The sequence below is a fragment of the Lactuca sativa genome, chromosome 2, assembly GCF_002870075.4.
Source record: "Lactuca sativa cultivar Salinas chromosome 2, Lsat_Salinas_v11, whole genome shotgun sequence".
Lineage (NCBI taxonomy): Eukaryota > Viridiplantae > Streptophyta > Magnoliopsida > Asterales > Asteraceae > Lactuca > Lactuca sativa.
In genome coordinates this window covers 199744213-199759330 of record NC_056624.2, presented here as the reverse complement: position 1 = coordinate 199759330, position 15118 = coordinate 199744213, and the positions used below count along the sequence as shown (strand labels likewise).

Sequence of the window (15118 nt, the reverse complement as noted above, 5' to 3'; positions counted from 1 at the left end):
CAAGTTCCGGGAGAGGGCTTTATTGGTGCCCCAGTACGCTGGTGACGAGGATATGAGGAGGACTTGTTATCACGATATGCTACGAGCTGACATCCGGAAGCATGTTAGTTTTTCAGCTTGCCCCACCCTGGACTCTATGATTGCCAGGGCGAGGGAGAGGGAGTTAGATTTGGAGCACATCCGGAAATGGAAATTAGAGGAGGGACAGGCAGGAGGGGCTTCGAGGAAGAAGCCCAAGGGATCAGATGGTAGGCCGAAAGGCCAGTCAGGACCGAGCCGCTGCGGGAAATGCGGCAAGACGCATGTGGGAGCATGTAGGACGGGATCAGTGGGCTGCTATAAGTGCGACAAGGCAGGGCACTTTAGAAGGGATTGTACTGCTCCGGCAGCAGTCATTCAGACATCAGAGTTGCTGTGTTTTCACTGCAACCAGAGGGGCCACAAGAAGGCCAATTGCCCCCAGTTGACAGCTTCAACGCCGGTGAAGGCGCCAGCTCCAGCGACCCTGCGGATCACAAATGGTCGGCAAGGCAGGGCAGAGGCTCCGGTGGTGAGGAGCCGGGCATTCCAGTTGACTACCGAGGAGGCACGCGCCGCACCCGATGTGGTGACGGGTATGATTCTTTCCCTCTATCTTTTGTTTTATGATGTTATGATATTGATATGTGCTCCGTATGTATATGTATGCTTTAGGATCGTTCCATGTGAACGGCATCCCAGTTCAGGTATTGTTTGATTCGGGTGCATCCCGATCGTTTGTTTCTCTTGCGCTTAGCAAGAGGTTTCATGAGACTTCAGGCGAGTTAGATTGTCCTTTAGAGGTAGAGATTGCTGATGATCGTTCGGTGCGAGCATCGATGGTGTTCCGAGATTGCGTTCTGCGGTTGTTCGAGGAGCGTTACTTGGTAGACTTGGTTCCCATACCGTTGCGTGGGAACAAGGTGATTATTGGCATGGATTGGTTGAGACCTAATGGGGCGGTGATAGACTGCGCGCAACAGCTAGTGCGGGTCAGGACCCCAAGCGGGGGAGAGTTAGTGATTCATGGCGAGAGGCCGCAGTGTGGACCCGCTGTATGTTCAGCAGCGAGGGCTAGGCGCTATCTCCAGCAGGGATGCGCAGGTTATGTCGCGTATGTGATGGATACCCGGGAGGCGGGTAAGGCGACAGTGAGCGAGGTTCCGGTGGTTCGGGATTTTGCAGATGTTTTCCCGGAGGAGCTACCTGGGATATCGTCGGAGCGACAGGTGGAGTTCAGGATTGACCTTATCCCCGGTGCGGCTCCGATAGCCAAAGCACCGTATCGATTGGCTCCTCCCGAGATGCAGGAGTTGTCTACACAGCTGCAGGAGCTGCTAGACAAGGGATTCATTCGTCCGAGCAGTTCGCCTTGGGAGCCCCGATTCTATTCGTGAAGAAGAAGGATGGGTCGCATCGGATGTGTATAGATTACCGGGAGCTGAACAAGGTAACGGTGAAGAACCGTTACCCGCTTCCGAGGATTGATGATCTCTTTGACCAGCTTCAGGGAGCATCTTGGTTCTCCAAGATTGACTTGCGTTCGGGTTATCATCAGATGAGGGTCAGGGAGGAGGATGCGCAGAAGACCGCGTTTCGGAGGCGCTATGGCCACTATGAGTTTGTGGTGATGCCGTTTGGGCTCACCAATGCTCCTGCCGCGTTCATGGACCTCATGAACCGCGTGTGCAGACCGATGCTGGATCGGTCTGTGATAGTCTTTATCGATGATATCTTGGTTTATTCCAAGACCCAGGAGGAGCATGAGGAGCATCTGAGAGAGGTGTTGGAGACCCTGAGGAGGGAGAGCTTGTATGCCAAGTTCTCCAAGTGTGAGTTCTGGTTGCGCGAGGTGCAATTTCTTGGACACCTCGTCAACCAGAACGGGATTCTGGTCGATCCGGACAAGGTCGAGGTCGTGATGAGGTGGGAGGTTCCGAAGTCTCCATCTGAGATTCGGGGTTTCCTGGGATTGGCAGGCTACTATCGGAGGTTTATTCAGGATTTCTCCAAGATAGTCGTGCCCCTGACGCGGCTGACGAAGAAAGTCGTGGTCTTTCGGTGGGGACCCGAGCAGTAGGCTGCATTTGAGACACTTAGGCAGAGATTGTGCGAGGCGCCGATCTTAGCCCTGCCAGAGGGCGTGGAGGATTTTGTGGTTTATTGTGATGCGTCCATTTCTGGGTTGGGCGCGGTACTGATGCAGAGAGGGCATGTCATTGCCTACGCTTCGAGGCAGCTCAAGCCTCACGAGGCGAACTACCCGACACATGATTTGGAGTTGGGGGCAGTGTTTTTTGCCCTCAAGATTTGGCGACATTACCTCTATGGGGTTCGATGTACCATCTACACGGACCACAAGAGTTTGAGGTACCTCATGGATCAGCCGAATCTGAACATGAGGCAGCGTCGGTGGTTGGATGTGGTGAAGGATTATGATTGCGAGATCCTTTACCACCCAGGGAAGGCCAACGTGGTGGCTGATGCGCTTAGCCGCAAGGCGGCGCCGATCAGGGACGTCTGTTTGAGGATGATCGTGGTGACTCCCCAGTTTGAGAAGATTCGGGAGGCTCAACAGGAGGCTATCAAGTAGGAGCATCGGAAGAGCGAGCGTGTAGTGGGTCAGGTTTCCTCCCTCGATTATGATAGCCGAGGATTATTGACATCACACTGTAGGGTGTGGGTGCCGTATCACGGAGGTGTGCGCCAGACCTTGTTGGAGGAGGCGCACAAGTCCCGATTCTCTATTCATCCCGGGGCGACGAAGATGTATAGGGATCTTCATCTGGATTATTGGTGGCCTTGCATGAAGCGGGATGTGGCATGGTACGTCGAGCGGTGTTTGACCTGCAGGAAGGTCAAGGCCGAACATCAGAGAGCGCATGGCAAGATGCAGCCGTTGGATATTCCACTGTGGAAATGGGAAGATATCACGATGGATTTTATCACGAAGCTTCCCAAGACCGCACGTGGAGTGGATTCGATTTGGGTCATCGTGGATCGATTGAACAAGAGTGCTCACTTTATCCCGATTCAAGAGAGCATATCGGCCGAGAAATTGGCCGACATCTATATCAGAGAGATCGTGGCGCGGCACGGGGTGCCGGTATCGGTGATCTCGGACAGGGATGTGCGTTTTACTTCCAGATTTTGGAAGAGATTCCATGACGAGTTGGGCACTCATCTGCATTTTAGCACTGCCTTTCACCCGCAGACGGATGGCCAGAGCGAGCGGACCATCCAGACTCTGGAGGATATGCTGCGGGCGTGCGTGCTAAACTTCGGTGGTAGCTGGGATACCTATCTTCCCATGGCCGAGTTCTCCTACAACAACAGCTATCACGCGAGTATCGACCGCCCTCCCTTCGAGATGTTGTACGGACGGAGGTGTAGGACCCCGATATGCTGGGGTGAAGTTGGCCAGAGAGTCATGGGGAGCACCGAAGTGGTGCTCAAGACGACCGAGAGGATCCAACAGGTCCGGAGCAGGCTTCATACTGCTCAGAGTCGGCAGAAGAGTTACGCCGACAAGCGTCGATCCGACTTGGAGTTTCAAGTCGGGGATATGGTTCTCCTGAAGGTGTCGCCTTGGAAAGGCGTCATCCGATTCAGGAAGCGGGGCAAGTTGGGCCCGAGATTCATCGGACCGTTCAGGGTCGTAGCCCGGGTGGGCAAGGTGGCGTATAGGCTGGATCTGCCAGCCGAGCTCAGCCAGATCCACAGCACTTTCCATGTATCTCAGTTGCGGAAGTGCCTAGTGGACGATTCAGCAGTAGTGCCATTAGAGGATATTCAGGTTGACGATAGCCTGAATTACATTGAGCGCCCAGTCGCAATCCTCGACAGGAAGTCAAAGGATTTGAGGAACAAGAGGGTGGAGCTAGTGAAGGTGCAATGGCAGCACCGTAAGGGTTCGGAGTGGACTTGGGAGCCGGTAGACGAGATGATGGAGCATTACCCCGAGCTATTTCAGGATCGAGCAGCAGACTTCGAGGACGAAGTCTAAAACAAGTGGGGGAGATTTGTAGCACCCGGTTCCTGGTACGTAAATCTTATTTGAAGTATTTCCTTTCTTTTAGCCTTGGACTCGGCGAGTCATAGGTCCGACTCGCCGAGTGGATGCGGGACCCGGGACACGTTTAAGTTGTCGACTCGACGAGTCCATATCCTGGACTCGGCGAGTCATAGCTGTTGGATGAAACCCTAAGTTTCAGGGGTTTGCACCCTATCCAAGCGACTTATCCGCCCCAAGCCAGCCCCCATTCTCTCCCCATTCTCTCCCCAACCCTCGTTTGTGCTTGTTCTTAGAAGATTTGAAGTTTTGTTGTGTGCTTTTGAAGGCTTTAAAGGAGGAAGGAAGTAGATCCAGAAGAAAGGAAGCCATCCAGGCAATTATTGTGTTCTTCCAGCAGTTCCTTTAAGGTATAACCCGTTTTCCCCATGATTCTATGCTTAGTACTTCATTTGGGTCTTTCTTGGTCAAATCCCCAAGCTTGTATGTGCATTATATGTCGTAATAAGATGTTTGGCCTCTGGATCTAGGCAAGATTGAGCTCCAGGAGCTCAGACCTGTTAGCTTTTTGGCCCCATGTTGCTTGTTAGCCCTAGATCTACCCTTTTGAGACATTTTGAGCCCTAAAATCCATATTGGTGAATATCCACACGTAAAGTTGGAAACTTTACGTGTGATTCGTGTCCTAGAAGTCCAGATCTATGAATGGCATGGACTGGAATCGAGCAAATCGGTATATTTTAGGAGTGCATGGCAACGACTCGGCGAGTCGTTCATGTGACTCGGCGAGTCTGCTCGCGAGTCTCCGAGTTTGTCCCCTTTTCGTAGTATCGAGTGAGCAGTGAGTCACAGGGTGTGACTCAGTGAGTCGGAAGCTTAACCTATCTATGGAGGTACTCGACGAGTCAATGCCCTGACTCGGCGAGTTCAAGGCAATCTCCTTAGATCAAGAACAGACTCGACGAGTTGTTCATACAACTCGGCGAGTCTTAGCATGAGTGTTCATCGGATGAAGATGAACTCGACGAGTTGTTCATACAACTCGGCGAGTAGGATGAAGGACTTGAATATTGGTCATGAAGGCGAACCCGTCGAGTCGTCGCCTAACTCGACGGGTAGGATCGGGATTCAGGGCAGTCGCTTGAGTAGGGACTCGGCGAGTTGGAAAGCCAACTCGGCGATTCGGGTCAACTGAAAGTTGACTCTGACTTTGACTTAGGGCAAGGTCAGGGGTAAAATGGTCATTTTACCCAAAAGTCAGTGAGCAATGTGTTGATTGAATATATTGTGGGAATTGCAGCCGGAGGGTTTCCGGAGCAGCAGCAGCAGTAGTAGGTGATCAGTTCCCACACAGACCAGCAGCTATTTCGAGGTGAGTTTCCTTTCCAGTAGGAATGGGTCTAAGGCACCAAGGCCGACCCGCGTAGACGAGATGCTAGTACCAGAGTGTGGGCTGAGCCCGTATCTCTAGGTTTAGTTAAGTATGATATATGCGTTAATATGATAGAGTTGCTTATACTTGTTGTCTGTGTGATACTTGTATGTTATGGGTTAGCGGTTGAGTGTGGGCAGGGCCCGTATCTCTCCGAGGTTGGAGTGTGGGCTAGGCCCGTATCTCCCAGATAACGAAGTGTGGGCAGGGCTTGTATCTTCACAAGTGTGGGCGAGACCCGTATCTCCCGGCTAGCGAAGTGTGGGCAGAGCCCGTATCTTCCCGAGTGTGGGTAAGGCCCGTAACTCATAACTGAACATTGGTTGATTATGTGTATGCATGGTATGGGGTATTATGGGGGAACTCACTAAGCTTTGTGCTTACAGTTTTCAGTTTTGGTTTCAGGTACCTCCTCAGCTAGGGGAAAGGAGTTGGTGCGGTAGCAGCATGTCACACACACACTCTCCTGTTTCCGCATTACGAGTTTCACTAGGATCGATACTTTGATATTCTGATTAGTTGTATGTTTTGGTTTTCAGACATGGTTCACTTTATGTTATGGTTGATCAAACGATGTTTTTAGTTATTAATATTTTATAATGAAACGTTTTTAAACAAAAAAAAAATTGGATGTGAAAATTGGGTCGTTACACACATATTCCCTAAGCCCTATATATATATATATATATATATATATATATATATATATATATATATACACACACACACACACACACAAATCACACATAAAACTATCATAAAAATCCTACACCTTAGGATACATAAACTCAATAAATGGGCCGCCCTTGGTGCCTAAGACCCAATGACATAGTGAGAGAACTCACCTCACAATAAAAAGGATGACCGCACAGATCTCTGCTACTCACACCGCTCTACCGTTCGCCTAAACTATAAACCGAGACCCAATTACACAATGATAATCCAAAATACTCCAAAAGGGTCCAAAGTCAAACTTGGTCAACCCAGACCGAGTACGCTCAGCGTACTCGGCACGCACGCCCGACGTACTCCCAATCTAAATCGGGCCTCATGCAACATATGTCTAGCGTACACGATGTCTTAATGATCCAACTTTTAGGGCTTATTCCCTTAAGCCACTTTTTCCACGTCTCAGATCTAGTCCCAAATGACACTCCAAACCATAAAGTTTCCAACTTTATGGTTCTACATGTCTAAATCAAACCCAATAACAAAACCCTAATTATTCTTAATCACTAAAGCTCTTAATAAATTGCAGGAGGGAAACCAAGAGGCCAAGATCATATTTTTATAACTCAAGACATGGAAAAAGGTTCAAAAGGACAACCCATACATTCTATAGCATGCCAAGCACAAGAAAGTCATAATTTGGGGACAAAAGCTCATGATATCATCATATAACAAGATCTATCAAGTTAACCACCAATGTATGAACTTTATAACTTATGTAGGTTGAGGATAATGCACGACTTCCATATCCAAGCTTGCTTCTAGCTCCCAAGCTTCACCACCACCTTCTTCTTCATTTGAAACACACAAAAACACACTCTCAAGCTTCAAAATGCAGCAACGGGGCTAGGGTTTTCAAATGGGATGTTTCTAGTGATGGAGGCTGGAAATGGGACTTAAGGTTCAATATATAGGGTCCAAACCCTAAAGATTAAAGTTTATGTCCAGATGGAGTATGCCCAGTGTATTCCCCAAAACGCTTTCAAAGTTGCACAATTTCAAATTTAAAGGGTTAGAAGGGAACTTACCAGGACTCGAGTGTAACACCTTAACTTTTAAACTTGGCATTGAACCTGTATTATATAGATTAAGCTACCATGTACGAGCGCTAATTATAATCATCACCGTGACATTGCACTCTTCGTTTTGACTTTAGATTTAGGAATAAAAGGATATGTATAACTTATTTTGAAAATTGTTGAATTATTCTTAGAAGTTGTGTAGTTACTTTTGAAATGTTTTATTCCCTAACTATTGACATGATTGTAACTTTGATATGTTTTGCTTTTTTCAGGGGGTGTAAGTATAGAATTGGATTGTTGGTCTTATATACTATTTTCAAGAGTTAAACATTGGAAATACTATGGGGTTTCCAAATTTAACCTATGTATTTTGACATGTATTCTCATTTATAGACTTAGTCAAGACTAAAGATAAATTTTAGTTTTTGGATATTTACACAAGATTGTAATTTATATTTAAATGTATATAAGATGTTTAGGTACCATTGTTTATGATTATTTTATTACATCCTAGTGTGCCTTGATAAATTTAAAATGTTAAGTACTTGATTGTTTGAGACATTTTTTTTTCGTGAAATATTAACCTAAAAATAATTGTTTCCAAAATATTTAATTTTAGAAGAATATTCAAATAATTCATACCATGAATGTTTGAATATAATACTAAATTTGATGTTATACTAATTCTTTACACCAAAATGGTGCAAGAAATGAAATGAGGTTGGAGATAATGAAATATAAATAGAACGACAAACATAATTAAAATAGGGTTTAAAATATCATGTTTGTGTTGGATAGATTAGCTATATTAAAATATTTCACTTCCCCACCAAACTTTGGCTTTTTGAGCTAAATTTACAAATTATAAACATTAAGTATCTCTTAATTCTTTCATATATGTGCTTCACAATTCTAGCTCAGCCCGAGAAGCAATGCCACTATCCAATATAATCTTTCTTTTGAAATTCTTATTTTTTTCACCTTGTTTCTTTTTTCTTTCCGCATTCCAAAACATATCACCATCTTTGTAGAGTTTAGTAATAGTAATAGTTACCATTCTACTGTTACGATGATATATGGTAAAGATCTTGTACAAGCAAAACTGTTGGACACTAATATATTAGCATGCAGTGGGAAAGAAACAGTTTCATGACTCCGAATTATACAAACAATTTTTGATAATATAATGTTACATTTTTTTAATCTTTAAGTAACAAAAATTGTGGAAGGAAAAAGTTAGAGGTAAGTTTAGAATATGGTCGCCAGTGGACCATGGAAATGATATGGTTTAATGTGAGGAGGGTGAAAGTAAATTATGAAGACCAAAACCATCATCACACTACCAACCATGACAAACTTTTGACTTTGTTAAAAAAAAAAAATTAATATGTTAATTATATATTTTTTTAATTAGATATTTTTCAGCAATATATCATTATATAACTATAACATTATTAGTTATTTTAATTCATCAAACAGTATCCCATAAAACAAATGCTGTAATGAGTGGGTGGTGCTCAAATTTATAACCTGGATCTGGAAGGGTCCAATATGTAATATGAGGTCTATTGAGGGGGTCTAAGTGTAAATTGTATTGTTGTTGGCTTGCTGCAGTTTAGTTAAACCCTAGTTTGTCTCTCTTCTTCCCTAAACCTCAGAGTCAGAGGCTGTAGAGGGGTGGCCGGAGGTCTCATAGCAATGGCGGCATTTGACCATGTTCAAAATATGTATGACGTCGCTGTAAAACCTAGACTTCTTCGTTCGTTTATCAAAGAACTTATCCCCGACGAGAAACAACAGTTGGGAAATCCATTAGAGCTCTCACAAGTTGTCTCCGCTATCAAAACTCATGGCCTGCTGTCCGAGCGCGTTGCGCAAACTGATGATAACAAGAAATTGATTGAAAAATGGAAATCCGCCGTTGATTTGTGGGTTGATCGCTTGCTAATGCTAGTCTCTAGCAACATGGTAAGTTTTACTTCAACCTGCAATAGAAGTTATTTTTTCAATATAAGAATTCTTCCATATTCTATTCCAAAAAATCAGCCATCCTTATGAAAATTCAACCGAGATTCCCTTCGTTCCACAAAACAAGGATAATGGATAAAATTTAAAGGGTTTAGTGTGTAAATCACTAAAAACGTATTTCCCCCAGGAACTCGATTCATCTGTATCATTGGACATCTTCAATGCTGCATTTAGTTATATTCTCTATAAGATAATGATGTATCTTGGGTGAAATTCAATATAAACGCGTGTAAATTAAGCTAAATAGAATTGGTTTGAATTTGAAACAATACTGTAGAGTTATTATTGATATCCCGATCTGTAAATGGGGGAATCAGCATTCAGCAACCTATAACATGATATAGTTTGTTCTTATAAGATACGTAAACCATTTCTTTCATTTATTTTGGGACAAAACGAAAAGTGATTTAACCAATATGTGTGGTGTAGCCAGATAAATGTTGGGCTGGAATATGTTTGTTAGGGGTGACTTTTGAAGAATGCAGTTCTGAACGATTCCTCGCATCTTACTCTGTTTGGTTTCAAAAGTTGCTTTCACATCTTCAGGTAATTAGACTTTATTTTGCTCTTACATTTCCATTAAAATAAAACTTAGTTATCATCTTACATTTTGATGAATATTTGGGTTTATGGGTTGTTTTAACTTTTAATGTCAGTTTATGGGATTAACATTGTCACTCTCTTGAATTGTCAAAGATTATGAGTTTTGAACAATGCCTTATATTATTTGACTAACTCTTGAAAATGTAGTTAAAAACAATATGAAATACAGTTGATTTTGTTAAAGTCTATAGAACCCTTTGTTATTGGATCTGACAAAATTTTTGAATCTTGCATTTAAATCAGCCTCCTGCAGAATCTCACTTTGTGAAGGTTTCTTGTTGTGTCTCGATATCGGATCTTCTTACAAGGTATATCCGTAATTTCATTTACTAAAACTTCAAACATGTGCATGGTGACAAAATTGCCCTCATAAAGTTTGTTTTTATTTGAATCAAATCGACATATTTTCCCATAATACAGGACGAGACCAACACATGCTTATTATTATAATTTTCAATAGAAACCATAAATGCATAATAATTATTTTAATTTTGAACACACTTAATCAATTAAACATATCATAAATTGACATAATTTTTGTTTTTTTGTTAGGTTTGATTTTTTTATTCTCGGTTTTTATATATAAGAAACCTTTTCTGAAAAACCAATGGTTTGGTTTTCCGTTTTTATTAAAAACCGATTTTTTTTCAGTTCAGTTTAAGTTTTAGTCAAAAAACAAACCATTCTCAATCATACTAGTTAACAAACTATTTTCAGTGGTCAGAAATTACGTTATATTTTGAAAAAAAAATGTTTTTTCTTAAAAAATAACGCTTTTTGAAAAGTTCTTTAAATACGGACGGTTTTTCTGAAAGGCTTTATAAATATAAGTGTAAGTGGCTTTTTCTGAAAGAAAAGTTAAAGCAGTGGCTTTTCAGATAAATGATTGAAAATATAACTGGATATCAAAATGGAAAAACTTACAGTTTTATAACTCATAGACTAGAGAGATGTCTAAAGCAAAAAAAAAAAAATTAAAATCTCATCTGATAAATTTAGTAAATATAAATCGCTCTTCATACCCACACTAGTCAAACCGTTACAAGGAACTTAGTCAAACCGTTACAAAAAATTTAGTCAAACCGTTATAACTTATAAATATAATAAACAATTTACATTGTCTCAGATATAAATATATAAGATCTGATAATTCTCCCTGTTTACTACTAGATTGAGTGGGTTTCCAAATATGAAGAAAGATGGAACTTCACATGCTGCAAAACTTGTTCAGCCAGTTTTAAAGCTGATACAGGAGGATAGCTCAGATGCTGTATGTGTTTTTTGGTACTAATAATACCATCTTCAGATTTATTTTTAATTTTTATAATTCCTTTTACTTATACCCGATTTGATTGTTTATTTCTGCAGGAAGGAGCTGTTCGTCTGTTATGCACCATTTTGAATTTCTTCCCATCTTCTCTCCAAAAGAATTATGATTCTGTAAGTTATCTGGTTCTTGCTTAATTTATTATAGAAATTGAGCCACGTTTATTAAAAAAATTGTTTTGCAGGCTGAAGCAGCTATTGTCACAAAGCTTATCTATGGGAAATGCAATCCTAATATGCTGAAGGTTTGACCATTCTCTATCCTTTGACCAGTCAATGGTGACAAAATCTCACTCACACCTACTTTCTTCCTTGACCAGAAACTTGCTCTTTGCTTATCTTTACTTCCCAAATCAAAAGGCGATGAGGAGACCTGGTCTTTAATGATTCACAAGATCTTAATAGCTATAAACATCCTTCTGAATGATTCATTTCAAGGCTTAGAAGAAGGTAAGTCAACAGATACACAGGGTTATTTTGGTAACTTTTTAATTACTTACATGGTATAATATAATATGTGTTTGACTGCAGAAAGTAAAACAAGTGAAACCATGCGAGCGTTAGTCCCTCCAGGAAAAGACCCTCCTGCCCCTCTTGGAGGCCTCACAGTATTTGATCTTTCTAACAAGTCAACAGAACGACTCTCTATCACTAATATATCTTCACTCATGCTTTGCTGTTCCACAATGCTTACAACTTCCTACGCTGTTCGGGTATCTTTAACCTTTCATATATGTTTGTTATGATGTCCCTTAAGTAAAATTATTTAAAAAGTTTTAACTTTTTTTTAAAAAAAAAAAAAAAATCATAGGTTAAGGTTCCCATTAAGGCATTACTAATGGTAGTTGAAAGAGTACTGAATGTAGATGGTTCCTTGCCACAAACCATGTACCCAACTCTCACTGCAATGCAACAAGAATATATTTGCACTCAACTTCCTGTTCTACATTCATATAGCCTGGAAATTTTATGTGATATTATAAAGGAAGCACGCAGGTATATTTTTTTTAATCATTTTGGATGTGTTGTAAATGATAATCATATATAATTTCTAATCATTATTTGTTTTTGTTTTTTCAGTCAACTGTTGCCACACACTGCACATACTATCCGACTTGTGACAGAATATATCAGAAGATGTGAATTACCCGAACTTAGGGTAAAACTTTATGGTTTCATAAAAATGATGCTGATGTCCATGGGGGTTGGTATGCTTTTAACTCTTTTTATGATATAAAAATCTTTTTATGATATAAAATTATAAACTAAATGATTGGTGTTGAGCAGGGATGACAATATATCTAGCTGAAGATGTCATAAGCAATGCTTCCGTTGACTTGGATTCAACCCATGTTCATGGTGGTGAAGCACAGCCTATGAACAAGAAAAGGAAGCATGAAAATGCAATTTCATTTCTTGAAAATCAATCTCAAATTATTTATTCCCCCAAAAACCACGTTCCAATTTCTGTCAAGATTGCTGCACTTGGAGCACTAGAAACACTTCTAACTGTGGTATGTTTTTTTGTTTTCTCCATGAATTACTTTATTATTGGATTTGATTTAAAATTAATTGATTTGATTTTTTGTAGGGAGGGGCATTGAGATCTGAGAGCTGGAGGTCAAATGTAGACCAGCTTCTTATCACTGTAGCTACAGATGCTTGTAAAAACGGATGGGCAAAAGAAGCAAATGACGTTTATACCCCTAGTTGGGGTGATTTTCAGCTTGCTTCTTTAAGGGCACTTTTGGCATCTCTTCTTTCCCCTGGTCGTTTTCGCCCTGCGTATCTGGCCCAGGGTCTTGAGCTTTTTCGTGGAGGTGTTCAATAAAATATTAAACCTAATTTAATTTTTTATAGTATTTGTTATCAAAGTTCAATTTTTTTAATATATAATTGTACAATTGCTGTATGCAGGCATGCAAGAAACGGGAACAAAACTTGCAGAGTTTTGTGCACATGCGTTATTGAGTTTGGAAGTTTTGATACATCCGAGGGCCCTACCCTTGATAGATATTGGATCTTCTGTTGAATACCCTGTTAATGTTAATGGAATGAAAGATAAGTTCATGAAGAACAACATATATTCCAGTGGTGTTCAGAAAAGCAACCTAGTTACAGTTACAGGTGGCACCTCCAGAAATGAAGCTGAGTCAGAAGAGGATGATCTGTATGAAAAATGGGTAAAAGATGGTGAAAATGAGATAGAAAAGAACACAGCAGAAAATGCGGTTTCCATTGAGGCAACAATAAATGTTGCTAAAGATAAAGGAAAGGGAATTTTGGTAGAGACACAGTCGATTGAAGAAACGGATCGTAATGCATTGAAGAACATGGAAACCGAGGTGGAGGTGGCGGTGGCGGTGGCCAAGGGTGTTTCTGGTGGTGGTGCCGCCAATGATGTGGCGGGAAGAAGGTTTGAAACGGTGGGTGGTTCGGAGGGAGGTGGGCAGCTTGTGTTTGCGATAGGTGATAATGACAATGAGGATGCAGCAATGGATGAGATTCCTGATATTGTTGATGTGGAACCGGATTCTGATGAGGAATAACAGAATTATGGTTTGGAAATTTTGATAGAGAGAATGTTTTAAATATAATGATATGTTTGCAAACGCAAAAAAGAAAAAGAGATAGAGAGAGATGAATTTGTAGAGTAATCTGGTCAAGTTGTATGTGGTTTTGGATGGTTATTTTTGGTTTTGGAGTAGGATTAGAGTTTTATTTGATTGCAAATAACAATGAGGTCAAAGTCAAAACTAATGGTTTTTATTTTATTTTATGATATCATGGTATAAGAACAGTATGTGCTTTTAGAGGTTATTCAGATACTTAAAAGAATACTATTGAAACTGTATCATATATAGAATACTTTATACATTCAAATACAATAGGATATATCGGACTTTTTAATTTTTAATGCGTAGCAAGTGTAATAAATGTGACAGAATTTAACATATTTTCTGGAATATTTATATTGATTTCTGTATTAAGAACCAAGGCCCAAGGTTTTGTGACTTGTGACAATCAAACAAAATTGGCATATAGTTAGTTGAATTTGAATAAATGGAAGAAAGCCTTTTGAGCTTTAAGACTATTCCTGTTGGGTATAAGTTTGCTGTTTGGTTGGTGAGTTTATATTCCTTTTCAATTCCACGGAATATGTTGAACTTCATTCGCCCACCCCTTTATTATTACTTTTTCTAATACGTGGATGAATAAATTAGATATATCATATATGTATATCAAACAAATTTTTTTCTAACTAGATAATAATTCTTATCTTTTAGGTATGTATACTACATAATAATAATAATAATAATAATCAAAAAAAAATTTCCTTATAAATAGACTATAATATCGACATATTTTCATATCCAATTCTGATTCTCTATTTCTTATCTCTTTCGATTTTGTATTTTCTGTCATGAAATTTTCGTTTCCAAATACATTTAATTTGAATTTGGTTGCTCTCAAGAACATCCAAATACTCAATACTATGAAAACTCTTAGTTCTTTTCGAATGTCAATCAAGCCTCTGGAAATTTTCAAACCTCACAAAACATTGAAAAACAACCACGTGGCAATAAATGAGATGTTGATGAAGATATCGTTTTAATGTCATCTTGGTGTATTGCTAGTCAAAACAAGACCCGTAACAGAAACCAGAAAAAAGTATCATTATGGGCACGAGTAAGTGAACTATATGTCGAAGTTCAAGCTGAAAATCCAGGAAAGATTGGTAACAAAAATGAAGATCAAATGAGGTCGATGTAAACGACTTAGCGAAAATGCCCCAAAAGTGGGTTTGTGCCTATCAGGAAGCATATCGTTGAAAAAGAAGTGGAATGAGCGAGAAAGATATTAAAAACGAAGCTCATAAATATTATGAGGCAAATGGGAACAACAAGTTTAACGACTTAGCTGTTTTTAATGAAGTTATGTGTAAAA

The 15118-nt window shown here is 40.6% G+C and overlaps 1 protein-coding gene across 2 annotated transcripts; it reads left to right on the top strand.

The window, feature by feature from the left end:
* The first annotated feature begins 8840 nt into the window (after window positions 1-8840).
* On the top strand, window positions 8841-13990 carry LOC111916263 (uncharacterized). 2 transcript variants are annotated; one of them, XM_023911874.3, is made up of 13 exons: window positions 8841-9181; window positions 9671-9787; window positions 10088-10152; window positions 11015-11114; window positions 11213-11284; window positions 11356-11415; window positions 11491-11620; window positions 11702-11883; window positions 11982-12166; window positions 12251-12378; window positions 12458-12684; window positions 12762-12990; window positions 13088-13990. In XM_023911874.3, exons 1-13 carry the CDS (start codon window positions 8912-8914, stop codon window positions 13717-13719), a joined length of 2397 nt encoding a protein of 798 aa, XP_023767642.1. In that variant the 5' UTR covers window positions 8841-8911; the 3' UTR covers window positions 13720-13990. The 2 variants fall into 2 exon arrangements, with proteins under 2 accessions (XP_023767642.1, XP_023767643.1); XM_023911875.3 differs by having other exon boundaries at window positions 9043-9181; window positions 9675-9787.
* The last annotated feature ends 1128 nt before the right edge of the window (window positions 13991-15118 follow it).

Bases quoted from the DNA above. Each gene is read 5' to 3' on its own strand.
- LOC111916263 (XM_023911874.3), top strand. From the start codon at position 8,912: ATGGCGGCATTTGACCATGTTCAAAATATGTATGACGTCGCTGTAAAA. The intron at 9,182-9,670 runs GTAAGTTTTACT...TGTGTGGTGTAG, and splicing joins TGCTAGTCTCTAGCAACATG to CCAGATAAATGTTGGGCTGG. The intron at 12,991-13,087 runs GTGTTCAATAAA...TGCTGTATGCAG, and splicing joins TCTTGAGCTTTTTCGTGGAG to GCATGCAAGAAACGGGAACA.